At 55.1% G+C, this 27,797-nt stretch overlaps 3 protein-coding genes across 3 annotated transcripts; all 3 read left to right on the forward strand.

Annotated features, from left to right (window-relative positions):
• Window positions 1-18,768: 18,768 nt before the first annotated feature.
• On the forward strand, window positions 18,769-19,678 carry LOC309580701 (C-C motif chemokine 4-like). Its single transcript, XM_082294871.1, has 3 exons — window positions 18,769-18,859; window positions 19,041-19,155; window positions 19,287-19,678. Exons 1-3 carry the CDS (start codon window positions 18,787-18,789, stop codon window positions 19,390-19,392), a joined length of 294 nt encoding a protein of 97 aa, XP_082150997.1. The 5' UTR covers window positions 18,769-18,786; the 3' UTR covers window positions 19,393-19,678.
• Window positions 19,679-20,505: 827 nt separating this feature from the next.
• Window positions 20,506-21,488, forward strand: LOC309580715 (C-C motif chemokine 26-like; the record flags this gene model as incomplete). Its single annotated transcript, XM_082294888.1, has 3 exons — window positions 20,506-20,575; window positions 20,924-21,041; window positions 21,389-21,488. The coding sequence occupies 3 exons, from the start codon at window positions 20,506-20,508 to the stop codon at window positions 21,486-21,488; spliced, it is 288 nt and encodes a 95-aa protein (XP_082151014.1).
• Window positions 21,489-26,474: 4,986 nt separating this feature from the next.
• Window positions 26,475-27,182, forward strand: LOC309580539 (C-C motif chemokine 3-like). The gene is made up of 3 exons (XM_082294571.1): window positions 26,475-26,569; window positions 26,816-26,924; window positions 27,076-27,182. The coding sequence occupies exons 1-3, from the start codon at window positions 26,497-26,499 to the stop codon at window positions 27,167-27,169; spliced, it is 276 nt and encodes a 91-aa protein (XP_082150697.1). The 5' UTR covers window positions 26,475-26,496; the 3' UTR covers window positions 27,170-27,182.
• Window positions 27,183-27,797: the final 615 nt, after the last annotated feature.

Below are 27,797 nucleotides of genomic sequence, written 5' to 3' on the forward strand. Positions count from 1 at the left end.
CCCCCTAAATCCAACCACGTGCGAGCCGGGAGCAGCAGCCAACGGCGGAATTTGGGGAGGGGGGGGGGGGAACCGGCTCAGGTTAGGGGGGGCTCGGCTTTGCCCCCCCCCAGCTCAGCGAGCACAGCACCCCATCTCCGGTCCCCCGCCCCTCCCCACCCCGCACCCCAAAGCTGCCGCAACCTCCCCCCCAACCAGTGCCTGCAGGGCGGCCGGGGGAGCGCCCAGCCGGCGGGGGCGGGTCCCCCTCCTCTTCCTCCTCCTCCTCTTCCTCCTCGGGAGCCGCGAGCGGGGGGAGCAGAGCACGTGGAACCCCCTCCCGGAGGCGAAAAAAGCCCCGATGTGCCGATGGAGGATGATGCTGCAGGGTGCGGGTCTCCAGCCCCCCCCCCCCCTTCCCTGCACGAGAAGAAAAATCAGAATTCCAAGCGCTCTTCTATCAAAGGGGGGGGGGGGGGGGGGGGAATTGGGGAGGCGGGGGAAGGGGGGGAGCCAAAAAAAAAAAAAATCTGAATTAACGCGCTGCCCCCGAGGAAAAAGACAAACGGGGAAAAAAAAAAAAAAAAGAAGAAGAAGAAAACAAGAACGTAACAAAAAAAACCACAACCCGGAGCCGGGTGAATAATTAATCCCAGGCAGATGCGATCAATCGGCGGCAGGAGCGGCTCGGCGGTGGAGTCCCCGCATCCGAAGGCAAACTTTGGGGGGGAGGGGGACACCCCGGGGCTCAGCGCTGGCAGCGGGGGGACCCCGCCAGGAGCGTTGCAAGGAGGGGGGGTCCCCGCCCCCTCCGCGTTAAAGAGGGGGTGCCCCCCCTTGGATGAGCAGCGGGGATGCCGGAGGCTCGGGCAGGTGCGGGGGGCTCTGCCGAGGGCCCCCCCCGCCTGTGCCGGGCCGGGCTGGGCGCTCCGGTGCCCGCTCGCCCGGCCCGAGCCGCATCGGGCTCCGCTGGGTGCCAGCGAGAGGAGGGCGGCAGGGGGAGGCGCCTTCCTCCTCCTCCTCCTCCTCCTCCTTCTCCTCCTCCTCCTTCTCCTCGCAGCCCCCACCTCCCGCTTCCCGAGCCCCCCAGCGAATTCCCCAAACACCCCCGGGTGCGGCGGGGGGTGCCCGGCCCTGCCCTGCCCTGGGGCGATGCAAAGGGGTCGTGAAAATTGGGGGGGGGGGGGGATTAAGCCCCCTCCTGGGCAAGGGGAAGCGCGGAGAGGAGCAGCCGGGTTTGGTCACTTCTCGCCACCCTGAGGGTGCCTGTGCCACCCGGGGGCATCGGCCTTGTCACCCCCTCCCTGCAGGGCCCCACACAGGCTGGGGGTGTTGGGGATCCAAGGGGATCAGTCACCCCCTCCCTGCTCCCCTACACACTCCACACATCCCGGGATCATCTCCTGCAGGGCCCGGAGATGCTTCCAGCATGGCTAGGGAGGGATTCCCTTATCCCGGCTTGCTGGAGCCATGGGAGAGTTGGGATTTTGGGGAGCAGCACTCCTGGGAATGCCACCCTCCCCTCAGCTGCCCGTGTGTGAGCGTTTGGGGACCGAGACCCCATTCCCAGCCATTCCCTTCATTCCCACCTGGGTTTTCCTGCCCACGCCAACCCCGTGGGTGCCTTCCCTCTCCCTGCTCCGCTCCCGTCCATTCCCGCATCTCCTTTCCCCAGGAAAGCTCGGCCAGCACGCTCCTCCCGGCAGCCTCATTGGCAGTGGAAGTGCGGGAGACATCTCCATTAACGCCCAAATAATTCACGGCAATTAATGGGATTGACCTTGAGCGGCGACAGGAGCTGGAGCTGCCCCCAGGAAGAGGCAGCCCCACAGCGCCCAGGAGGAGGATGGATGTCCCCGAGGGTCTCCAGCACCTCTGGGTGCTGCTGGGAGGGCTTGGAAACAACGCCGGGAATGGCGGGACCGGGGTGAGGAAGAGGAGGGAGATGGGATGTGGCCCAAACACCTGGAATTCTGCAGGAATGGCTGAGTGCTGTTTTGGAGCGGGCCCGTCACCTCCCAGGCGCTCGCTGCTTGTTTCCATAAAAGCCCCATGATTTATAAGGCAATCTCCCAAATGCTTCAGGGGGGGAGGGCTGAGCCCGGGCTGAATCCCCAGGGATGGCACGGCATTAGATGGAGCGAGGCAGTGCCCAGCCCGTGATTTCCCCCTCCCCAGACGGGGCAGAGCCTCAATTTCCCCACCCCAGAACCATCCCTGGCACCGGGAAACTGCGGGATGAAAGCACGGCCACGCCCCATCCTTCCCCGTCTTGGGATCCTTTTCCCGGTGATGGATGAGGGCTTTTAGAGAGGGATGTTTGGGTGCCATCCCTCCTGAGCTCCTGGCAGGTTCTTGGCACCGCTGCCGGGAGATTTTTCAGCTGTTCCAGAAAGGAGCATTTTTACCCCAGCTGGGTTTTATTTACGACTCCGCGGAGGGGGCTGGGGTGGGCCGGAGCCTGGGTTGTGATCTCTCATTCCCGAGTGAGGATCCAAGCCAGGGGGAGAGGCCGAAGATAATTCCCGTTATTCTGGCAGGAATTGAGGCAGGGAAAGGCAAAACGTGGCCTCAGCACAGGGATCCACCTGAGCAACTCCTGCTCTTCCGCGCTGGATGGATTTCCCAAGGAGTTATCCCAAAAAAACCACTGAGGGATGTCCAAGCAGGATGGGGTCTGACTTCCCAAATCCCACTGGGCATCTCGGGGATGGCAGCTCTGTCCCACTCACCCCATCGGCTTTAATCCCAAAACACCACATCCACCCCAGCGGCCTCAATCCCAAAACACCACATCCACCCCATTGTCTTCAATCCCAAAACACCACATCCACCCCATCGCACCAGGCCCTGTGCAGAGCAGGATTTTATGGCCTCTGGGCATTTCCCACGTGGATAAATCCCGGTTTTGGGAGCCAATCCCACAGATCCAGCGCCAGGTCGGGCAGAGAGCATCGCGGCCTCTCCCGGTAATCCCTGGCCGGCGTTTCACCTGCCGCTGATCCCGGGGCAGCACTAATCGCTGGGATAACAGGGCGCTAACCACCCGATCCAGCCCTAATCCCTGTGGGAGCCGCTCTGGAGGTGGCGCGGCCGCCCAGGGCCGGGGATGGCTCCGAGAGGGAGCCGCTTTCCTTTTTCCTGGGGAAACTGAGGCACGGCGGAGCTTCCTCCAGCTCTGCTGTCTCCAAGGTTTGCTGGGATGATCAGATGGATCCATGAAGAGCAGGGAGAGCTCCTGGTGTGCAGACCCCTCCTCTGGACTCATTAAACACCAAACCCCGTTTTTGGGGGGCTTTACCAAAAAGCCGAGAGTTTTGCACCTGGAATTGTTGTTTTTCAACCCCAGGGCCCTCCAAAGAAGATAAATCCCCTGCAAACCAGAAAGAATTCATCCAAACCAGCCAGGAGAGTGAAAGCCTCACTCCAAGCATCCCATTTTCCCATTATTTCCCAATAAAGCAGGCAGGGAAGTTCCTTGCTGGTGGCTGGAGCATCCCACAGCTCATCCTGGCTGGGAGCTGAGTGCCTGATCCTGGAACGTGATTAAAAATATCTCTCAATTCCCTCCCTCGCAGAGCAGTGCCCGAAATCCATTTGTATCCTCTGCTTTTTCCCTCTATAGTTCTGATAATGACGGAAATAGAGGAATCCCGTAATTGCCATAAATTCATTTTATGTGCTTATTTCTTGGGAAAAAAAAAAAAAAGCCTTTTATTGGAATTAATTTTCCAGCTACATTCACGGTTCGTTATGTGGATCCACGGCTCGGTCCCTGCTCCCAAAGTCCACCCCAAGGTTCTCCTTCCTCCCAGAAAAAAGAGCTGAAATATTGAATACTGCAACCCCCCCCCCCCCCCCCCCAGCGAATCCTGCCTGACTTTTGGGTGCCCCGAAGAGTGCGAAGGCACATTAGGTACGGAATGCAATATTTATAATATTTAAATGAATATTTTAATAGCCCCATAAAAGGAGCGGAAGGGAGAAGTGAAGCAGTGGCGCCAAAGCCGCTCCTTCCTGCGAGATAAAAACGTTTCATTTCGGTTTTACTGTTCGGATCCGTCCCTGCCTCGGCTTTTACGCGCTGCTAAAATATTCATTTCGGGGCTTAACGTGGAAATTTAATGTTTTAGCGGATTTAACAAGTCAATATTATCAAAATTGGGGGGTTGGGGACGTCAGAAGGGAACATCTCAACAGAGCAGCAGTGATATTATTTCCCCTTTTCTTCCAAAAATTGTTATCCCGTGGGGAAATTTCTCCATTTCTGCTTTTATTTCTATTTTTGAGAGGGGGGAAAAATGCCAAGGGTGGGTTCCCCGATGTTTAAATCGCTGTGTCCCGTGTTCTGTGTGCATCCAGAATTCCCTGATGGAAACGGAGCATCCCAACATCCTGGAAATCCAGGGAATTGATGAACACCGGGGATTCAAAGCACCTAATTACAGCAGCTCATTAGGAGGGTTGGTTATCTTGGCAGCCAGAGAGGCCAACAAGAGAGTTCCTTTCCTTGGCTTGCTGTTTGTTTTGGGGCATTTTAAAAAATGTGGATGTTTGGAGTTGGATTTAAGCTCTGGATGAGTTCAAAAGCAGCTCCTCTGAAATCAGGGCTGGGCTGGCCGTGGGCATTTGGGGTTGGGAGCAGTGGGGTGAGGAGCAGCACCTCATTTTATCCTCATTTTGGAGGGGCTGAGGGGGGATTCACAGCACCTAAATCAGGCTCTTGAAGAGAGCAAGGCACAGCAGATGCTGATAAAACCCAAAAGCAGCAGGTCCTGCCTTAAACAAAGCCCGTTTTGCCCCCTGACCCCGGGGTTTTTCATGAGGGCTGGATGCCAAATATAAAAATATATAAAAATGGAAGAATCCCTTCTTTTTTCCAGCCCTGCTCCGCAGCCTGTGAGGGTTGGGAGCTTGCAGGGGGACAGGAGGGCACCTGGAGGTGTCCCCAGCTGTCCCCACTCCCCTTCCCACTCCATTCCCAGGTGGGAACACAGAGAGGGAAAAGCACTTTAGGAGGAGCAAGAGCAGCCCCCATTTGCTCTGGTTTCCCGGTTGTCCCCTCACTTGGCTTTTCCAAGCAGATTTTCCAGAGGTTTTTGGGATCAGGGGCCTTAATGGTGCTGTGGGGATGAGGTCACCACCAGGCACAGCCCTGGTGGCCCCCCAGGACACCAAAGAGCTCCTGGCCAGTCCCACTCACTCCGGTGAGAGCTCCGAGCCACTTTCTGCACCCCTCTCCAACTCCCCGGCTGGGATTGCTCTGGGCTTGAGCAGATTCCAGGGAATTCTGGGCAGTGGAGAGGTCGAGCTGGAGATTTGCAGGGAGAGGGGAAGGGCACAGGGATGTCCTGGGCGGCCTCAAGTCAGGCAAGGCGTGCTCAGGGGTTTGCTGCAACCTCAGCATCCCGGGATCCCTTCCCAGGGAAGGGCTGGGCATCTCCAGGATGGATTCACCTGGGAATTGCATCCAAACTTCTGTTTGGCTGCTGGGATGCTCAGCCCTGTGCTCACTGCATCCCAATCCATCCATCCATCCCAATCCATCCATCCATCCCAATCCATCCCAATCCATCCATCCATCCCAATCCATCCATCCATCCCAATCCATCCCAATCCATCCCAATCCATCCATCCCAATCCATCCCAATCCATCCCAATCCATCCATCCCAATCCATCCATCCATCCCAATCCATCCCAATCCATCCATCCCAATCCATCCCAATCCATCCCAATCCATCCATCCATCCCAATCCATCCCAATCCATCCATCCCAATCCATCCCAATCCATCCATCCATCCCAATCCATCCCAATCCATCCATCCATCCAAATCCATCCCAATCCATCCCAATCCATCCCAATCCATCCATCCATCCATCCATCCCAATCCATCCCAATCCATCCCAATCCATCCCAATCCATCCATCCCTCTTCCCCCTCCTCTCCTGTCCCCTCTCTCCATGGCCACTGTCACCTTTCCAGCTGGGAACCCCCATTCCAGGGGTTCCAGAGCCCCTTTTCCCCCTTCCCTGGCACCTCCTGGCTGGGGCTGAGTCCATCCCCGAGGGCCTCCTTTTCCCCTTCCCTGGGCCTGTCCCAACAGTGCTTTTCCATCTGGGACAGAGCCAGCTGAGCATCCCACAGCCCGATGTGGTTTTGGGGTGCCTTGGGATCAGTTTGCTCCTGGCCACGGGCCGGTGGCAGCTCTTGGTTGCCACCACCACCCTACGGGAGTGTCACCTACAGGACACCCCCTGGGCACTCTGCTGCACCCCAAACCCACCCGAGCGCCCCCAAAACCCCAAACCCCAACAGCAGCGGCAGCAGCAGAGTTGTTCCCATTCTCCCTCCGTGCATCTTCCCATGGGATTTTAACACTGAACCATGGGATTTTAACAGGCTTCCCGAGGGAATCTCCCTCCAGGGCTGGCAGAGCGAGCAAGGAGGGATCAAACCCGTCCCAAATGCCCTCCGGAGGCTCTGCCCACCCCGGCAGGCAGAACCCTCCCCTGCCCACCAGCCCCGGGAGGCGAAACCCGAGCCTGGCCTTTATCCCGGAGTTCGGAGCTCCATCTCAGCGCCTTCCCGGCTGCCGTGTCCAGCGGGATAACAATGGAGCAGCTGCTGAATCAGCTGGGTCAGCCTAAAGGGCATCCCACTAATGGCCAGGGGGTCCTGGGGCTGCGGGATCCCAGCTGGAGCAGGATCCAGTAATACCCTTCCCTTGCTGCCATTAGCAGCTCCCAGCTGGGATTTGGGATGCTCCCATCCCTCCTCGAGGGGCGGAACTCCCCTGGAAAGGCCATTTAGGACCATGAATTTTTCAGGAGCTCGTTTAGCATCTTCCCAGCTGGTCCTGGGCCGAGCGGATTAACCCCTTCGGGGTGGGCATGGAGGAGGCAGATCCCGAGTGGGAGCGGGGCTCGCTGAGGTCTGGGGGTGGAAAAGGCGGAATTAGGAGCAGGGGATGGGTTTGGTTCCTTGTTTTCCTCTCCAGGACCAACAGCCACGGGGCAGGAGCCGGCAGGGAACCTCTGGAGCAGCAGGAATTTGGTCTCACCCGAAATATCCTTGAAGCGAGCAGGAGAACCACGAACGGGGCAGCCGGGAGGGAAATGCTGCCGGGAAATCCATGGAAAAGGTTTTGCCTGCATCCTCCAGCACCTGCTCGGAGCCTTTGGGATCAGAGGCAATCCCGGATCCGACGGGAAGGAGCCGCCAGCAGGACTGGGAGGCGTCGGGGAAAATTGCATTTGAAGCACAGCCAGGGCTGGAGTCTGGGATAATCCCAGCAGCGGGGCCAGCGGAGCCTCCTGCGACAGCATCTCCCTGCTCGAGAGCCGGCAGCCGCTTACAAAGGAATGAAATGAAATAAAATAATTAAAAAAAAAAATTAAGGTAATATAAAATAAAAATAAAATAATAAAAAATATAAATATAAAATTAAATTTAATATAAATTAAATTTAATTAAAATGAAATTAAACCAAAATAAAATAAAAATAAAAGGAAATTAAAAGGAAATGAAGTTAAAATGAAATTAAATTAAAAGGAAATGACATTAAAATAAAATTAAAATAAAATTAAATTTAAATTAACATTAAATGAAAACAAAATAAATAAAAATTAAAATGAAATGACATGAAAGTAAAATAAAAATAAAATAAATTAGAATTTTAAAAATAAATAAAAATGAAATAAGATAAAAATAAAATAAAATAATAAAAAATAATAAATTAATGTAAGGTGAGATAAAATAAAAATAAAATAATTTTAAAAAATAAAATAAAATAAAATAAAATAAAATAAAATAAAATAAAATAAAAGCCCCTAGAAAGTCCACACGAGGAAAGGGTGGGGAATGGCTGGGAGAGAGGGAGGATTCTCCAGTGGGATAACAGCTGGGCTGTCTTGGGGGAAGAATCGGGATTTTCTGGAAAACTCTGCCATTTAAGGTTTCCAGCAATGACTCCCCTCAGAGCTCAGAGGTTTTTTCAATAAAATTCCATTTCCCTTGAGGGTGTCTGGCCAAGGATAACTCAGGGTTTGGCTACAGGTGGGCACAGCTCAGTTAAAGCCCCCAAAAGCTGTGGGAGCACCTGGCAGGGAATTCTGCTATTAATGAAATTTCCATATTTAATGTGGGGCTTTTTTTGGGGGGGGAAGGTCCCAACTCACACCTTTGACCCCACACCCAGGCGTCCCCTCCTGTCGCCTGCTCCATGTGGGTTCTTTCCATCCCAGCGGGATCCAACCCAGCACAGCGAGACCAAAATCCCACAAATTCAAAGTTAAACTCCCTGGAACTGAACAAAATCCCACAAATTCCAAGCCAAACTCCCTGGAATTGACCAAAATCCCACAAATTCAAAGTCAAACCCCCTGGAATTGATCAAAATCCCACCAATTCCAAGCCAAACCCCCTGGAACTGACCAAAATCCCACCAATTCAAAGTCAAACTCCCTAGAATTGACCAAAATCCCACCAATTCAAGCCAAACCCCCTGGAATTGACCAAAATCCCACCAATTCAAGCCAAACTCCCTGGAACTGACCAAAATCCCACCAATTCAAGCCAAACCCCCTGGAATTGATTAAAATCCCACCAATTCCAAGCCAAACCCCCTGGAATTGATCAAAATCCCACCAATTCCAAGCCAAACCCCCTGGAACTGACCAAAATCCCACCAATTCAAAGTCAAACTCCCTAGAATTGACCAAAATCCCACCAATTCAAGCCAAACCCCCTGGAATTGACCAAAATCCCACCAATTCAAAGTCAAACTCCCTAGAATTGACCAAAATCCCACCAATTCAAAGTCAAACCCCCTGGAACTGACCAAAATCCCACCAATTCAAGCTGAACCCCCTGGAACTGACCAAAATCCCACCCTGGAAATGGCCAAAACATTGGGAAAAAGGATCAGAAAATCCAGGAGAGGGAGTCAGGGGTGGCAGCTCCTCGTGGCTGCAGCTGGATCCTGGCTCTGGCTTTGGGCAAGGACAGGAAAGAAAATCCCCCGCTGGGACTGCGGGGTCGGATGCTTGGATCACCCAAATGGGGTTCTTTTCCTGCTTTTTGGCCAAAGCTGCCGGAGTTTAACCTTGAAGCCGTGTCAGGTTCCCTCCTGCCAACCCCAAACTTCCAGGTTTTCAGTAAAATAAAACCAGGAGCTGGCTGAGCGCTCTTCTTCTCCAAAACGGGATCCCAAGGCAGCTTGGCTGGCACCCCAAACATCCCAAATCCCCTCAGGGTGCCAGGCGGGCTTGAGGGGGGGAATTTGGGGGGCACCCAGCAGCAGTGGGAAGTCAGGGAAGCAAACAACCCCTTCCCATCCCTGCTGCTCCCCCAAATCTCCCAATTAATGCTCCTAATTCCCTGTTTGTGGTGCTGATGGGATCAGGGATCCCTCTGGAGGCTCCTTGCCCCATCAGGGAGCCACGGCCCGAGCCTGACTCCAACACGGCGGCATCACATGAAGGATATTGAATTATTTCCCTGCCTTTTTCTGGGAATTGCTGGTTAAAGCTCTCGGGCAGTGCTCATTCCCTGCTCCTAATCTCATTCCCGCACCATTTACCCCGGGAGCAGAGCAGGAGGCAGCCTCAGCTTCCCAGGATGCACAGAAATGGGGGATCACGTCACTGATCAGAGGGAATAATCAATATTCACCAGTGGGATCGCATTGATTATAACATTATAATATATATATAACATTATAATATATATACATAACATTATAATATATATGTAACATTATAATATATATATATAACATTATAATATAGTATAACATTAATATTATATCAATATTTACCAGGGGAGCAGGGCAATTCCAAAAAATGGGTCCTGGCACTCCAAAATCCCTCACAAGGGAGGAAAAGGGAAGAGAAAAGCAGAAATTGGGGTTTCTTGGGAGGGGAGGGGAGGATTAATCACATGAATAAAAACTTAAAATCATTCCCCAGTTACCCAGCTAAGCAGCCAAACACCCGGGAGTCTCCAGGGAATGTTGTCCCCATCCCCAGGATTTCTGGGCCCTAAAACCACAGCTGGGGACCCCGAACTCGATGGAATGTGGCCCTCAGGAAATAAGGAGAGAGGAAATCCGACAGCTCGGGTTTCACGCTGGCAGAGGGAGAGGCTTTGTCCTGCAACCCCTTCCCCGCTTCCAAGTCGCCTTCAGGGATGCTGGAAACGCCCTGAAATCCAAGCAGCCCCCACCAAAATCCTTCCCTTCCGCCCTCAAAGTTTCATGAAGAACAACCCAAACCGCTTTGATTAGGGCCCAAGACAGAAGCGTCGCTTTTTTCAAACCTATAAACGAAATAAAAAACCCCAAAAAGCCGTGGGGGTGGAAATTCCCGTCAGCTTTGAGGCAGAAAAAGGAGGAAGCAGCATCAGGGATGGACGTGGTACCGCGCAGGCAGACGGGGGAGAGCTCTGCATGAGAAATCCTCTTCACCTCATTTCTGTTTTGCTGCATTTTGATTCTTTTTCGGCTGGAAAGTTAAAAAAAAAAAAAAACAAACCACCCTCTTTTTAACACATTCCCAGAGGGCTGCAGCTCCCTGCCGGAAACGGGGAGGGTGCTGACACCCACTCCACCACTCCTCCCGTCCTCACCTCCTTATTTTGGGGTTTTTTTTGGTGTTACTGATATGATTTCTCTTTTTTTTTTTTTCCCCCGGCTCATTTCAAGCCGGAGCTCCCCAGACTCTCGCTGACATCTGTTAAAATCCCCGAAACCCGAGCCTGAAGGGGCTGCGAGGCTGTGAAACCTCGACTGCTGCTATTTTCGGGCCGTGCCAGGATCAGGAAGGGTTTTTCCCCACCTCGCTGGCGATCCAGGGCATCATCCCGGTGTGTTTTCTGCTGGATTTGTTTTCCAGGCTCCAAACCACGACCCAGGGAAGCCGGAGACGCTGCTGGAAGGGGCTGAAACCCAAATTGTCCCCAAAAACGGGGACAGAGGGGACCAGCAGTGACGCAGACACCGGGAAAGACGAAGCATCCCGCACATCCCGCCGTGCCCAGCCCGCCTTCCACGCTTTCCTCCTCATGCTGCTAATTCCAAACAAGGAAAACTCCATGTGGAGAAAAATTGGTAATTTAATTTTTTAAATTTTTAAATTTTTTTTAACATTTTTTTAAATTTTTTCCCCCTTTTCTTTCTTCGGTGCGTATCGAGCGCGCCGCGTTCTCGCCGCCCGAGCCCAGCCCGCGTTTTACCCTACTAATGACTTTTTACACTCCAGGTAAAATCGGAACAAGACGGGAAAGCTTTCGAGAGCTCGTTCTGACAAATTCCTCGCTGTAATTACTGGAGCAGAAAGAACTCATCAGCAGAACACGCCGCTGCTCGGGGCGATAAAAGTCTCGAGTGGTGGGGAATGGCCCAGATCTGGGAGCCGCAGCACCAGGCAGGTCCCCAACCCCAGCCTGGCTCCCCCTCCCCGAACCAGGAGAGATTTTATACCCGAGTGATGCCGAGAAATCCCCGTCCTGCCGGGGTTGAGCTGCGTTTTACGGTTAAAGGGGTTTGGGGCTGGTTTGATTCACCCCTGTTTTGCTGGCAGGGTGAAAGGTGGGGGTCCCCCAGGCTTGTTCCCACTGCTCACCCAGGTCTGGTTCTGCCCTGGATGCTGTGGTGGGGGGAAAAATCCATTTACATCAGAATCAGAATCAGAATCAGAATCAGAATCATCAAAATCAGAATCAGAATCAAAATCAGAATCAGAATCAGAATCAAAATCAGAATCAGAATCAGACTCAGAATCATCAAAATCAGAATCAGACTCAGAATCATCAAAATCTAAATCTAAATCGGAATCAAAATCTAAATCTAAATCAGAATCCATTTACATCAGAATCAGAATCAGAATCATCAAAATCAAAATCAAAATCAAATCCATCGAAAGCCAGAGGGGGAAATAAACCCCAGCATCCGGTGCAGTGGTTTGAGCAGCCAGCAGCAGGTTTGAAAAATCCCCTTTTTGGCTGCATCCACAGCTCAGGAGATGCTGGAGAAGCAGGTCAGGAGGAGAAGGCCACCGGGATGTCCCCAGATGCCAGAGGAGGTGGCACCATGGCTCAGCAGCTGGCGGGCACTGGGACAGTGCAGGCATCCCCAGGACCATCCCAACCCCACATTCTCATCCCCAGACACCCTCATGGCTGCACCCACGGAATGTTTCTCTCCCACAGTGAGCTGGGAAGGGGTTTGGGAAAGGTTTTTGAGGCATTTTGAGGGAGCTGCAGAGGAGTTGTGCCATTCCTGTCCCTCATCCCTCATGTCCCGCCTGCTCCTGGCCCCAGCACAGGGAAAACCCATCCGGGCTCGGCTTTCACTGCCCTCTCCAGTCCCCTCCAGCCAAGGCATCTCCCGAAGAGAGAAATCCCTTAAAAAGATGGGACAGGGAGGGCTCTAAACCCTCGGGACCCCCAGCTCTACCCCCAGCCCAGGCATCCCTGGGTGAGCGATGAAGGAGAGGAGAAATCCCTCCATCCTCGAGGTGTTCCAGGACGAGTTTCCATCCTCGATCCTCCACCCCGGGATGAGCTCCCAGTACAGGGGGCTGGAGGCTGCAGAGATGTCCCCCCGCCACAGAGGACACGAGGACACACAGCCCAGGAGGCCCCACAGCGGCACACGGAGTGTCCATCCCCTCCCCTGCCGCCACCCCCCGGCCACCGCTGTCACCTAAAAGGATCGGTCATTAGGGATTGATGGTGGGTTAGACACTCGGCCCCATGTGGCTGAAACACCGCGGGCGAAGCATTAGCGGGGAGCTCAGCGGGGGAGGGACAGGCTGGGGGGCAGCTGTGGGGACAGCTGGGGACAGGCAGGCACCTCCCTGCCCCGCCGGCTGTGGCCCAGAGCCACAGGGGCTCCCAGGCACCGGGGCAGGAGGGGGATGTCAAAGCCAAAAAGGGCCAAACGTGGACCTGGATGGATCCAGAGCAGGATGGATCCTGGATGGATCCGGAGCAGGATGGATCCACGGACCTGGATGGATCCAGAGCAGGATGGATCCAGAGCAGGATGGACCCAGCATGGTCCTGGATGGATCCAGAGCAGGATGGATCCAGGATGGACCTGGATGGATCCAGAGCAGGATGGATCCAGGATGGACCTGGATGGATCCAGAGCAGGATGGATCCAGCATGGACCTGGATGGATCCAGAGCAGGATGGATCCACGGACCTGGATGGATCCAGAGCAGGATGGATCCATGGATGTGGATGGATCCAGAGCAAAGGGAAAAGTCACTCCCAGGCACCCCCACTGAGCTCAGCCACACAGAGCAGCCCAGGCTGAGCACTTCCAGCAGCCCCACGACCCCACAAAACTTTCCCTGCCCCCTGGAAAAGCCTGAGCCTGGATCCTGACCCACCCTCTGCACTGGCCAGCTCCGTTTGCTGCCCTCGGTGGCCGGTTCAGTGAAACGTGAGCAACGCCGTGGTGATGATGAGCAAAGATGCTTTTTTTTGGAGCACCCTGAATCTCCGAAAACACTTTCAGCTGAAGTTTCCTTGGATGGCTGGTTTGGATTTGCAACACCCAGCTCGTGCCAGAGCTCTCTCTGCCCTCTTGAGCGGAGCTTGGAAAACAAAACCTTCCCTTTTTGGGGGTTCCTTCCCTTCCTTTGGGGTGCCTCCACCCCGATTCGGGCACTGAGTGTGGCTCCAGGTCCCCCACCAGCACCACGGGCCCCTAGCACCCAGAGAGGAGCTGGAGCAAACACAGAGAACGGATCCCTCTGCTCTTAATCTCCCTCTATCTGCTAATTAAATATTGATGGGAGTTAAATATTCATAGAACATTTGGCTCGGGGTTTTTATCTGTCTTCAGGCCGACGTGGGGTCTTTGATGTGTTATTTTCCTGGTCACCCAAGATCCCAGAAGCCTCCAGACTTGTCAACATTCTTTTGAGGTTTGGGGCTTTTTTCCCCCTCTTTGCCACGTGTTGCTGGGAGAGAGTTTGGGTTCTTTCATCCCTTCTGTATCTGCTTTCCTCCTGGATCTCTCCCCGGATGATTCCCGGGGTCCTGGAGGTGTTCGGGAGCCTCGTGGTGCCTCCAAAAAGGGAGGTTGGGCATCACCCGCTGCTCTCGGTGCATCTCCAGCAGCGCGGAGAAGCCCCGGTGGGTCCCTGCGGGCACAGGGGGCACGTCCGGACCCCGGGGTGCTGCACCCCGCTTTGGGGACCCCCAAGGAGCACCGTGGCCAGGCCAGGGCCGGGCGGTGGAACAGCGCCGAGAGCCGTTCCTGGGGCAGCACTGACATCTTGTGCCAAACGCAGGGAAAACAGCACCCAAGGATTGTTGGGATGCGGGAACTCCTCCGCTGCTGCTGCGCCCCGAACCCTGCTCGTGCCCTCGCCTGGGCTGGCACCGCACTCAGCTCGTGGTTTGGCTGCTGCCGTGAGCCCTGAGCAAGCCCTGGGGTCCCAAAAATGACAAGGGGAGCCAGCCCTCGGCCCAGCCCTGCACAGCTGGTGCTCATCCCCATCATCACCCCCATCATCATCCCCATCTTCATCCCCTTCATCATCCCCATCATCATCCCCATCTTCATCCCCATCATCATCATTCCCATCATCATCCCCATCTTCATCCCCTTCATCATCCCCATCTTCATTCCCTTCATCATTCCCAGCTCCATCCTCATCATCTTCCCCATCTTCACCCCCATCATCTCCCCCCCAAATCCCCTTTGAGGTGTCCCATCCAGTGCTTCCCACCTGGAATTTTCCCTGCAGGAGGACGGTCCTCCCCACAGCCAGCCCAGGAAGTATCTGTAAAAGGATTTTAGGGGAATTCCCAAAATGGAATTCCCAAAATGGGGGCAATCCCAGTCCGCACCGGGGCTGCCGCACCACCCATCCCACCTGCCCGGAGTGATTCCAGGGGAGGGATTCTCCAGGAAAACACCCCGGGCTGGGCCTGGAGGAAATGAATTCATCTCCCCTGGGGTGTCTTTTCCTCCCTGGTCAGGCGGTGGCACAAAATACGTGTGACAAATGTCACCGAGGCCACAAAGGCAGATCGGAGCTGCTGATAGCTGGGAAAACACCACGGCCAGCTCAGGGAGGGGGATTCAGGTGGGGTGCAACAGAATTCCCCAAATCCTGGTGATGCTGATCCGCGTTATCCATCAGCACCTCCCTGCACCCCATGGGTGCTGTCCAGCCTTGGATCTGGAGCCTGGAGAAAATCCAGAGAGCCCAGCAAGTCCCCAGTGTGGAGGGGTTTTTTTTTGATTCGTTTTGACCCCAGCTCCTGGGTTTTAGGATAGAGGATTTCAGGAGCGCCTTGCTTGCCCTTTTGGGATTTATCCTTTTTTTTTTTTTTTTTTTCTCCTAATTTTGTGCCTTTCAGGTTGCTGGGAAATCATGAGGCTGCAGGAATCAGGATGCAGATCAGGAATCGGGGCGCAGATCAGGAATTGGGGTGCAGATCAAGAGTCAGAGGAGGCTTTGGGTTTATTTGAGTTCTAAACTCGGGGTTTTCAAAGGCCAGGCTTGGGAAGAGCTCGCTCAGCTCGAGCAGCCCAGCCCTGATCGCAATCTCAGGCAGAGGAGTCTGGTGTGAAATCAGCGTTGGAGCCGGGGCCGTCCCCGTGCGGGGGCAGCCAGGATGCCGGGGGCCAAAGGACACGGGAAATGAGTCAGGGAGCGCTCGGAGAAATGTCGAGGAAGGGGGAGAGTTCAGCTCGGGACAGCTGAGAGAGGATGAAATGCCCAGGGACAACGGGACAGCCACAAAACACCTGCCCTCAGGAGATGGGGACAGCGCTTCTCATCCCAAATGGGAGCTTTTCACCTCTGGGATCAGCTCTCTGAGCTCCCCACCACTGCTTTGGGCTCAAAACCCTTCCCTTTGGGGCTGCTCGCCCTTTGGGAAATGGGGACACAGCTCCAAAATCAAGAGAGGAGCCCAAACTCCCGGAGATCTACACCAAAGCCACACAACGCCAGGTTTTTCACGCTGTTCCCACTTCCCACAGGTGGGAACATCGCTCCCAGCCTCTCCCTGAGCCTGAATTTGGCGGGTGAGGGTGACATGGGCTGGTCCAAGTTTTTTCCAGCAGCTCCTGTGGCATGCCCAGCATTCCTCCCAGAGGATGGACATGTCCGAAATTGGATTTAGCCATGATTTTCCTGGTGAAATCTCCGCTGGAGCAGCAGCGCTCATTCCATCTTATTTCCATAGGAGGAGGAGTCTCGGGGCAGCTGGGTGCCCTCAGGGGCTGCACACTCCACTTAGGGGAGCACTTTTGGGGATGAGATGCAGGCACCCACTGGGTTTTACAGCCTTGGACAGAAAAAAAACCCCAAACCACCTCCATTGCTTTTTGGAGCAGAATCCAGCTGGGCTCTGGAGGGACGTGGGTGGCGGAGGGGACACTCTGAGCCACCTTATTTTGGGGATAGGAGGGGGTGACCCATCCTGATAGAAATCATCTCTGCAGCAGCAGGGGAAGTCCTGGGTGGCTGGGGCTGGACAAGGAGCTTGAAAAAGGAAACAACACGAAGGGGGTGTGAATTCAGTGGTTACCTCAGCGTCAGCCTCGGCGAGGCGGTGGAAAAGCTGATCCCGAGGAAAAAAAAAAAAAAAGCTCAGCCCGAAAAGAGAGAAAAAGAAATTAAGAAAATCAATAAAATAAATAAAATAAAATAAATTAAATAAAAGGAGGAGGAGGAGGAGAAATCAAACAAATCCTTGCTAGAAACAGCCCTGCCCTGGCAAAGCTGCTTCGCTCCCCGGGCGTGACTTCGGCTGCAGCCGCCCCCGGGGGTATCGATCGGCTGGGAGGGAAATGCCGCAGCATCGATAAAGCATCGGCTGGAAAAGCAGCTGTGCCCCGGGGGCGAGCGGCATTCCCGGCGTGTCCCGGTGTGTCCCGGTGTGTCCCGCACAGACCAGGCTGGGGCTGGCTGGGAGCGCGGAGCGGGATTCAGCACCAGCACTCCCAGGAATGTTCCGCTTTCCTCAGCAGCGTCCACCGGGATGCCCCAATCCCACCCAGAAGTGGGAGGTTTGGAGCGCCTGAAAATGTTTTGGAGGGGGCAATGAAAGCTCAGCCCCCCGGTGGGGTCCCAAATTTTGCCACCTCCCCCTGTGCAGGAGCGGGGTCTGTCCCGTTTGTCCAAGCCTGGAGCCAGAGCTGGGAGTGCAGGCACGGAGTCCCCCGTGAAACAAGGCAAAAAAGGAGGAAAAAGGTGTTTTCCTGCCCAGATCATCTGTGGGACCAGAGGATTTGTGGGGCCACCCCAGAGCAGAGACTCTGCCCATGTCCTGTGCCCTTCCCTGCCCCAAATACGATGGGTTGATGAGCTGGGAATGTCATTGCCATTCTTTGCCTGCCGCATCCCAGAATTTTACCTCGGAGTCTTTAAAAGGGCTTTTCCCAGCCCGACAAACCCTGTTTTGTTTTCCTCGTGTTTCGTTCTCTTCCAGGGAATATTTTCTACCCTCAGAGGGCCGTGTTTGCCCCGGCTGCGCCAGGAGCGTTGTGGTGCGTGGGGGTAGGAAGAGGGATGAGGGAAAAGATGGATCCGGTCAGGGAAAGGCGAGCCAGGCAGCTGAGCCAGAGCAGAGCCGGAGTCATCCTCTCTCCTCCTCTCCCTGAGGAGGGATTAACCGGGAATTTGGGTGATGACAGAACGTGGCAGACAAACACACACCCCCTCCCCATTATCCCCGGGGCATCAGCCGTCACCTCACTGTCATCCCGCACGCTCATCCCAAAGCAAATTTGGGATGATTTCTGGGAAATGGCGTTGAAGAAGAGCGAGTGGAGGCTGTCCCCATTCGTGGCAGGGCAGGTCCCTTTCCTGGAACAGCATCCCCGTGGCAGGGCTGTGCCCGAAATGCCCCAGGGTGCCCTCGGCATTCCCAGCCCCGTGGTGGGATGAGATTCCAGCACAGCCTCTGCCTCTCCCCGCTGCTTCCCACCACCCGCCAGCTGCCGGCAGCTGGGAAGCGCCCTGGGATTTGCAGGGGCTGGGGGGAGAGGGGGATTTTGGACAGCTGCAGCCAGGCAGAACCCTCGAGGGAAGCCCCTCGCTGGCCTCTGCCTTTCCCAGCCCAGCCCGGCCAAGAACACGAGCTGCTGCTTTGGCACCGAGCGCGGGGAAGTGCAGCCACCTGCTCGTCCTCCCCCCGGCCCCAAACACCCCCAAACACCCCCAAAGGCAGCGCAGAGGAGTTTAAGTGCCTGATGCAGAAGACGTTGCTCTGTGTTTTGGGGTTTTTCTCTATGGTTTGATTTTCTTTATGGTTTTTTGTTTTTTGGGGTTTTTTTTTGGGGGGGGGGGTAAAGGGGTTTTTGGCTGGTGGTCCCCAGGATACAAAACTGCAGGGGGGGGGGGGGGACATGGACCATGGGATACCCTGCAGAATGCTGTGCCTGTCCCTTGTCCCATCCAAAGGACATCCCCAAACCCTCTCACCCACCCTGGGGCTCCTTCCACGTGGCCTGGACACAGCCTGCCCAGGCAATCAGGGGGCAGAGCCAAACTTTGGGAACAGCCTGTCCATCAGCCCTAACGCTGGAAGCCGGAGCTCAGGAAAAAATCCCAAGCCCATCGGTGCCAGAAGCACAGCCTGGGAGCACATTTTTTTCTTTCCCAGGGCTGGGGAGGGGATGAGGGGATGAGTATCACTTACCCTCTGTGCTTTGGGACGTGGCAGGGGACCAGGCCCTCCCCCTGGCCCTGCGGGAAGCTCCCCCATAAAAGCAGCCGGGACAGCCTGGCCCCGGCACAGGCGGCTCTGCCACTGCCACAGCCCAGCATGAGGACAGCGCCCAGGGTGGTCTGTGCCCTCCTCATCCTCTCCATGCTGTGCTGGCACAGCCTGGCTCAGAGTAAGCACTGTCCCAACCCCAGGGGCTGGGGGACGGGGACAAAACCCAGGGCTGCGGGGTCGGGTTTGCTTCATCCACGGCACGCAGGGGGGTCCCCCCAAAGAGCTGCCATTGCCATGGCAGGAGGGCTGAGGAGGGAGTGGGGGTGTCCAGGCTAAGCCAGGCTTGTGCTGTCCCCCAGGAGCTCCAGCCATGCCGGACAAGTGCTGCTTCAACTTCCAGATGAGAAGGATCAAGAGGGACAACGTGGTGGCCTGTTACCCCACCAGCCCCGAGTGCCCGCACCAGGCTGTGATGTGAGTACCCCAAATCCACCCCTGCGTCCTGCCAGGCCCCTTGCCTTGCTTTGGGTCCAACCCTGATTCCCTGAGCCCCTCAGAAACTCAGTGTTGGGGTCCCCACTGATCCCAGCTTCTCTGTACCCCAGCTTCAGGGTGAGGAACGGGAAGGAGATCTGCACCCAGGCCAGCAGGCCGTGGGTCAAGAGGTACCAGCAGAGCTTCCAAGTCAGCTCCTTCTCCATCCCCAGCTAGCGGGGTGGGGACAGCGGGGACTCCTCCCCATGGGGGACACCGCCGAGGCAACCCCTTTGCATGGGGGACACTGCTGGATGGAGCAGCTCACAAGGAACATCCTCCCCCTCACAATGACCTTCACCACCTCCCTGAAGGCGCCAAGGGTCTCTCCCAACCCCTCATCCCACCAGGATGGAGTGTCCAGACTCTCTGTGGTCCACGGGGAGGCTGCAGCAGCCGGGGGGTGCGGGGGGAGCAGCCCCACAGCTGTTATTTGTAGACACTGAGCAGAATAAAAGGTGATTCCCACATGCAAACATCTGTCTGTGCGAGTCTCTCGGGAGTGGGCACATCCTGCTGTCGGCTTTCCTGCCCACCTGCTGGGATCAGCAAGGAGCCAGGAAGAGCTGGAGCCTCAGCCAGGTCTCTGTGAGGACATCCAGGGGCCAAACCATGTCCATGAGGGCTTTGGGGAAGCACCAGAAGGACAACACGCCCGGCAGGAGGGGCCTTCCTGTGCTCCTCACCCCCCATCCTAATTAACAGCCCAAATTCTATCAGAGGGCGATCTCGGGGATGCCTGAGACAGCCCAAAACCCCAGGGTGCCACCAGGAAATGTGACAGGCCCTGTGACAGCAGCAGAGCCACCACGATGAGCAGCCAGCAATGGGTGATGGAGAAACACCCAGGGATGAGCCCGGCCACCACCCAGCCACCCCCCCCCAGAGCAAAACTGCGAGAAGAGGCCTCGCAGCCAATGGCAAAGGGGTGATTCTTGCACAGAAACTCACACAGGACTTTGGTAAGTGTGAGCATCATCCTGTGTGGTTTGCTGGTGGCCACAACCCAACCCAAAATAGACTCAGCCCCAGCATCACTAGTGCTCCCACACTTTCCAGCAGCCCTCGGGTGTCACAGTGGCCAAAGGGGCTGTGAGGAGGAATTTCCCTTCACCACTTGCCCTTCATAGAGAGATCCCAGTGGTTCTTTCCACGGGGAAGGCCTGGAGCTGTCATGGAAAGCCTGGCAGGAGTTATATATTACCCAGGGGTGCAGGCAGGAGGGCAGCGAGCTCTTGGTGGCTGGAGCAGAGTCAGAGCTGCAGGTGCTGACAGAGCCTCAGGTGGGACATGAAGATCTCCTTGGCCCTGCTCGTCCTGCTGCTGGCAGCTGCCTGGGCTGGGAGGCCGGGGATGTCCTGTAAGTATCAACACGGAGATTTTCCCCTCTGAGCTGTCCCAGCTCCTCCTCTGATGGGATTTGGGGCTGGGGAGGGAGAGGACAGTTCAGCTCCTGATGGGGTTGTGGGGCGTCACCAGCTGCCCCAGCATGGGGCTGTCTTTTGGATTTGTTGAAAATGAGCAAAAATAGGGTTGGGTTCAGCCCTAGAAAAGCCCAGCTGGGGAGATCTACGGGCAGGGAAATGGGGGGCTCCTACCCCGGGGCAGAACATCCCCACCAGGGCTGCAAGATGTGGGATCAGGGAGCAGGAGCAGCACCCCTCATGCCAGGAGTGGGAGAGCACTACATCCTCTCTCCTGCTCTCAGTCCGCAGCTCCAAAGCCACGTGCTGCCCCAAGGAAATGTTCTCCCATAGGAGGATCCCTGAGGACAAAATCCTGGAATACCACTACACGTCTCCCACCTGCACCCACAAGGCTGTTCTGTGAGTAACCCCAGTCCCACCCAGCCTTCCTCCCTGCCACCCCACTCCTCACCTCGCTCACCCACCTTCCCTGCAGCTGCTCTGCTTTTGGGGAGTCCCCCAAACCCTTTGGGAAGGGAGCTGGGGGTGGGGCTGCCCTAACCTGGCTCTTCACACTCACCCGCTTAACCCAAACAGCCCCAACCCCCCCCGTTTCTGCTGTCAGTGGGGAAATGGGGAGGAAGCCAAAACTGCAGAGGTGGCCAAGAGTCAGCACTTCCAGGAAAAGAGGGGGGCAGGATGCTGCAGGAATCCCTGGTGGGATGCTCCACTCCCAGGCTGACCCTGGATATTCTTTCCCCCCAAAGCGTGACGCTGCCGAGGGGGATGGTCTGTGTGGACCCAGAGGAGGAATGGTTCAAGAAGTACCTGAGGAAGCAGAAGAAGCCAAACAGCACCTCCAAGTGAAGCTGCCTTCCCCAAAAGTTCTATTTATTTGTACCCCATAATTCTCTGTGCCTTCTTGTGTCACTCATTAATTTATGGAGCTGGCTCCATCCCCTCCCTTGTGGACTCAATAAACCCTCTCGTGCTGACCTGCAGCTGCAGTGAGATGTCAATCCTGGGGGAGAAAATGGGTCACATCCAGGCTCAGCATTCCCAGGAACAGCCCAGGAGCCCCTGGCAGGACAGGGAAACCCAAAGGGCCCAGCTGCCCTCCAAGGTGGAGCAGCCCCTGCCCAGCTGTGGGGTTGAGGATGCCCTGGGCAGCTGCCCATGGGATGGGGATGGAGCTGAGGCTCCCTTTGGGGGTGTTTGAGGGTGTTCAGGGGTTGGACTGGCTCTGTCCCTGGGGAACACCACTGGTGAGAGCCCCAGCCTGGTGTCCCTCTGTTCCCCACCACTCCCTGGTTTGTCACCCAAACAGGGCACCCGTCCAAGCCACGGGCAGCCAGTTTCTCCCAAGAAATGCTGAATTATCCACTTCCCTGTTTGTTTGTGACTCACTTGAATCATCTTTTTGATGAGCTGGGACTCTTTTTTGATGGCCTCACTCCTACAGATACCTTTATTCACACTGCCAGACTTGCTGCCATTTATCTGCCCCCATTTAGGGCATTTTTTGTACAAATCGATGACCTTGGGCCAATTGATCTGCCACGATCCCCACAGGATTCTTCAGCACCTGGAATTGGTCTGGAATTGGAAAGAATGGTCTTGCCTAGAGCTGTGTGACTGCAATTCTCAGTCAAAATGAGAGTTAACAAGACTTTTCTTGTTGCTCTTTGGTGCTGGAAATCCAAGGATCCAGCAGAATATTGGGATGTGTGGAGGACAGGGCAGGAACTGGTTCTCCAAATCATAGAAGCATTAAAGAAAAGACCTTTAAGGTCAAGTCCACCCATTAACCCAGCACCAAATTGTGTCCCCAGGTGACACATCTTGGGATGGGGATCTCACTCCAAATGCCACGTTCACCCCGAGCACTGTGACTCAGAGCCGGAGCCCACACAGAGGTGCAGGATGATGACAGCAGGGCACGACCTGGAGATGGAAGATTGCCAAGAGTGGGGCTGAGGGCCACCAGCTCAGTGTCCCTGTGGCTTTGGCAGTGCTGCATGGCAGGAGGGTGGCTGCAGTGCCAAATCACTGCCCTTTTCCCGGGCATAATCCCCCACTAATCCCTTTGGGATTTACTGGAATGCCAGGTGTGCTGCAGCCTCCTGCCTGGGAGAGGTTGGTCTTTTCCTGGCCATTCTTCCTCTCAGTCTGGCACAAAACTCACTCTGTCTTTGATGCAGGACCACAGGAAACCTGTCCTGGGTTGTGGGCCTTCCCTCAGGATCCTCGGAGAGGGAAAGAACATTTGGGAACTGGAATTACAAACCCATCTCTGCTTTGAAGGCAGAATTACTGCCATAAAGCCACACACACGAGGGTCAGAGGCAGCTCATGAGGCTGTGCCTTCTTCAGAACCTCGAGCCACGGGACCCCTTTGCATAATTTTTATCAATGAGTATCATTTCCCAGAGGGAGGTTGCATAACCCCAGTGGTTTCCTCTGCACTTGCACGGGATCAGAGTGCTGCCAGTGCCTTTCATTTCTTCCCGCTGTGGGCTCCTGCTTTGGGGAAGGCAGAGGTTGCTCTGATCCCTTTGGTGCTGCAAAATATGGGGTCCCTCTCCTCAAGAGGTGCCCAGAGCATCCCCCTGCCTCACGGGCAGCAGTTGGACTTGATGATCCTCGTGGATGCCTTGCAACTCAGAATATTCTGTGATTCTCCTCTTATTTATTTTTGGGAATGTGCAGCCCTAAAGGGCAGGTTTCTCACCCCGGGACTGAGCAAATTTGGGGTCTGCTCTGGCCCCACACTGTCTCAGCTGCTCCCCCTCAGTCAGGGTTGGTCCCTCTGCACGGCCCCAGAGGGTGAGGGTGGTTTTAGACTTAATTCCATCCTTTTCTTTGGGATTCTCATGCAAGGCAGTGCCACAATCATCAGATTGTGCAAGACCAGGGCCACATTTGCTCAGCAGCGGAACCTCTCCCAGTCCAGGTGAGTCTGTCCTGGTGGTGAGGTGGCCACAGCCTGGCTCAAGAGGAATTTATGGGAACCTTTGGGGCCTTTTTGTTTGAATGCACCTGCCCCACCTGCCTCTTCCTTCCTCGTTTGTTCCCTTTTCCCTTTTCTCTCCTTGGTGCACGAAATTTTGATGGTGTTGAGAACTTGCCCACAACCAGACAAGCTAAAAACAAGTGGCAGCTTTGGCTCTTTACTCCCCTCCCTAACAAAAATGGGCTTTTTCTCTCTTTAGTTCTTCAAATTTGCATTTGTAAAGCCGAAGTTTCTCTTTCCCTGCCTTTCCTCCTCCCCAAATTCGTGTTTCTCTGCTGGATCCGAACATCTGCTCACAGACGAGGCCTTCCACGGCAGGAGAAATAAAACCACCAAGCCATTTCTTTACTCTCCCTTTAGATCAGTTCCCTGTATCTAATTCCTCAAACAGAATTAAACACAAACTCCCTGCCTTTGTGCTTTTGTGCAATTCACCGTAATACCCTCGATTCCAGTTATAATGGAAAATATTTCATCAGCATCCAGTAAGAAGTCCCATCCGGTCCTCGGCTGAATGGAGAACCGAAAGCTTGGCCAGTCACTTCTGCAGCAAAGAGGAAATGGTTTTGCCTTTTCCACCAGAAAGAATCTATTAATTGTGAGATTCTCTGTGCTTCCTGCCGGATGATAAGTCACCCTCTGTCATCCTCTGGAAACTGCAGTGCTCACAGTGCCCCGATCTCAGTTTCCAAGGTTTTCTAGCTGTGGGATGTTCCTCACCACTCTCCTGGCATTTGTTGTCCCCCAGTGCTGCTCTCTTGTCCATCCTGCCCCTTCTCCCTCTGTTTGGGCTCCCACCAAGGCAATAGCACCCAAGTCCAGCTCATCTCTGGCTCAGGGCTGTCCTCTCCATAAAAAAGCCCATCCCAGGGTTTGGATAGCTCAGGATCTTGTTCCTGTGGTTGAGCCAGACAGCAATTCCTGGTTTCCTTCACCCTAACAGCCTGTCTGTCCCCACTCCCACTTCTCCCCCATGCACAGAGCAAAGCTGGCCCTGGTCAGGGCAGGAGAGGTGCCAGAATTCCAGGGGTGGCTGGAGGGCAGAGGTGTGGGAATGTCTCTGTGGGACATGTGGGGTTTACAGGCAGAGAGGTTCATGAAAGCACAAAAAACTTCTGCTGGCTCATCCTGAACTTGGGATTCCCCTGCACAAAGGGGGTGCTTTGAGTTTTAGAGAAACCTCTGGGTGCCTCTGCAATGAGCATGCAGAACTCGTGCAGATCTGCATTCCCCCGAGGAGCCAAGTCCCTTCCTTCTGCCTTTGTGTTCCCAGGGACATGGCACAAGCAGCAGGTGAATTCTCCAAGCCTTTCTGATGGAGAGCCTGGTTATTGTTAAATCCAAAGGATTCAATGATTCCTTTGCAGCCCTGTGCACAGAGTGGCTGGAACAGAAATAGCTGAAAATTGGGAGTTGGAGAAAGAGCTGGAACAGCTGGACCTGTTCCTCCACCACCCCAAGACCAGCTTAGCACTGCCCAGCTCCTCCTGACCAACTCCAGGAGATGATTTGCAGCCATTCCCACCTCAGAGAATGGCAGGACCTGGTGGCTGGGGAAGGTTTGCTGGCCAAGAGGCAGCTGCTGTGAGCTGGGAAGGGAGCACAGGCACTGCCATGGCTCAGCACTTTGGGCAGTTGGACTCTTCCCTTGAATCAGTCAGGAATTAGTCATGCCCGAGGCAGGGTCAGCAGGAAGGCCAGGGGAAGCTGGGGGTTTGCAATGGTGACTGCAAACCCTCTGTGGCAGCATCAGGGAAAGGCTGGAAAAAGAAAAAAAAAGGAGTATGGAGTGATTTTGGCAGCTCACTCTGTCTGGGTGTGCAGCAGAGGGGGGTGTTTGGGAATTACCCTCTGGCATTGCAAATGCTGCCCTTTTTCACTCACTCTCCATTTTCCTGGAGGTTTCATCTACAGTGAGCTGATCGCAGTGGGCACCAGCAGGATCCTCTCCTCTCTCTGGCTTCTGCCCTTAATGCTGTCCCTGACAGAGGGAGCTTTGCTTTTTGGGGCTAAATCAGGAGAGATTAAATTGGATTAAATGACCCTGCTTGGGAAGAAGTGGGCAAACAGTTAATTGCAACAATTTGAGCGTTGAGAGGCTGCAGCCGAAACTGAAAGCCTTAAAGAGGTGTAAACTCAGCCAGGGACAGGGAAGGTGGCAGGGCAGGCTGCAGGCCTGGATCAGAGCACCAGGGTCCAGGCCCTGCACCTGCACGGACTCTGTGTCTCTGCAACCTTTCCAGTGAGGAAATTGATCTTTTGACCACATCACAGCAAAAAGGGACAAATGTGAGCCCCATGGTGACTTCCAGCTCAACACAACCCTGTCCCTTCACAATCTCTGCTGTCCAAGCAGGAGTTGGGGTTACCAGTGCAGAGGAATGTGTGTGCAGTGGTTCCTCGCTCCGGATCCCTGTGGTGGAGCAGGGTGAAGAAGTGGCATTTGTGGCAAACCCGGGGAGAAGTTGGGATCTGACTCCTGGCAGCGGTGTCCTGCCAGCAGCAGCAGCTGGGGGTGTCCATGCCAGGGCACCTGAGCTGGGCTATTCCACCCCCAGAGCTGCTCCAGAGCCCTGCCATGGTTTGGGACCACCAGGCACCCAAAGAGCACCCTGAAAGCTGCAGCCTCATGGCCGGCGCTTCCCCTTCTGCGGTTTCCTCGCCTTCTCCAGCTCAGCGAAACTGGGTGATCCTGACACAATTTCCCTGGTATGATGCCATCACTTTCTTTCCTTGAAGCCCTGCACCCGCCCTCCGAGGAGGATAAAAGGGGAGCACGGCCCCAGGGGCCACAGAGAGAGTCCTGCAGCCTCCCCAGCTCCAGCTCCAGCTTCGCTCGCAGAGCCCTCAGCCCACAGCACCATGAAAGTCCTGGCAGCCACCCTGGCCACTCTGCTCCTCCTGGCCACCTGCTCCCCATCTGAGGGCCACCTCGGTGAGTCCAGCATCACTGCATCCTCCCTGGGAGCTGCTAGAGAGTCCCAGCTCTGGCAGGGCGGCACTGGTGGCTGTGGGGAGGGTTGGGGGGTCTGTCGCACCGTGGCATGCAGGTTTGGAGCTGGGGGTCTCCTGGAGGGGGTTCTGCCAGGGATGGTGGCACGAGATGGCAAATCCCTGGTGGGGGGCAGAGGCTGTGCTGTAGCTGAGGCGTCACCAGGGCCGTGTGTCTGTCCCCTCACAGATGGTGTCCCCAGCACCTGCTGCTTCAAATACCATAGAACGCCCATCCCTCGGCGCCTCGTCAGCTCCGTCTTCGTCACCAGCAGCTCCTGCACCAAGCCAGGCGTGATGTGAGTACCCAGCACTGCCCAGCGTTCAGGGCAGTGCCCAGGGGTGCCAGGGGGCACTTGGGGACGTTCCTGGGACACTCGGGGTGCTGCTGGTGGGACTCAGATGCCACTGCCTAAGCCCAGCACCTCAAGGCAGGTTTTGTTCCGGCAGTGTGGTCACCAAGAAGGAGAAGATGCTGTGTGCAGATCCACAGGCACCATGGGTGAAGGAGCTCCAGAAGCACTTCCAGAGCCTGGAAAACTGAGCCTTCCCTGCTGACATCCACAATCCCACCCCTGCATGGCTTCCAGCCTCGGGCACACCAGAGAGGATTTGACATCCCCTTCTTCGATGGGGAAAATTATTTTATTTAACTTATTTAAGTTAAACTAAATATTCTTTTTCTAAGCACAAAAATTATTTAAACTGTGTCAGAATAATAAACTAAAATAAAGTTCATTTCAATCACATCAATGTGTCTGGTCATGAAGAGTCAGCTTTGATGCCTCCTTGCACCAAGGTGGGAGAAGAGACCCACAGGGACCCCCTTGCCCTCCCTACACCCTGGGTTTGCTGTTCCCCAGCCTGGGTCCAGCTCTGGTGCCACCCAGCCTGTCCCCACAGGTAACACCAGTGATGGCTCTTGTTTAGGGAATGTCCTGGAAGCACCATGGTGCCACAGGAGAGTCAGGGCATGATGTTCCATGGGATGGAATATCCTTTGCCCACCTGGGATCAGACTCTGCCCCCCCACAGCAGCTCCTCAAGTCCTTGATGAAGGAAAACAACACATCAGAACAATTAAAACATCAGTGTATTATCAACACTATTCTCATGCTGGATCCATCAGCAAATATCTAAAAAATGATAATAAAATTGAGCAGCAGGTCCTT

Source organism: Coloeus monedula (genome assembly GCF_965178545.1).
Source record: "Coloeus monedula genome assembly, chromosome: 20".
Lineage (NCBI taxonomy): Eukaryota > Metazoa > Chordata > Aves > Passeriformes > Corvidae > Coloeus > Coloeus monedula.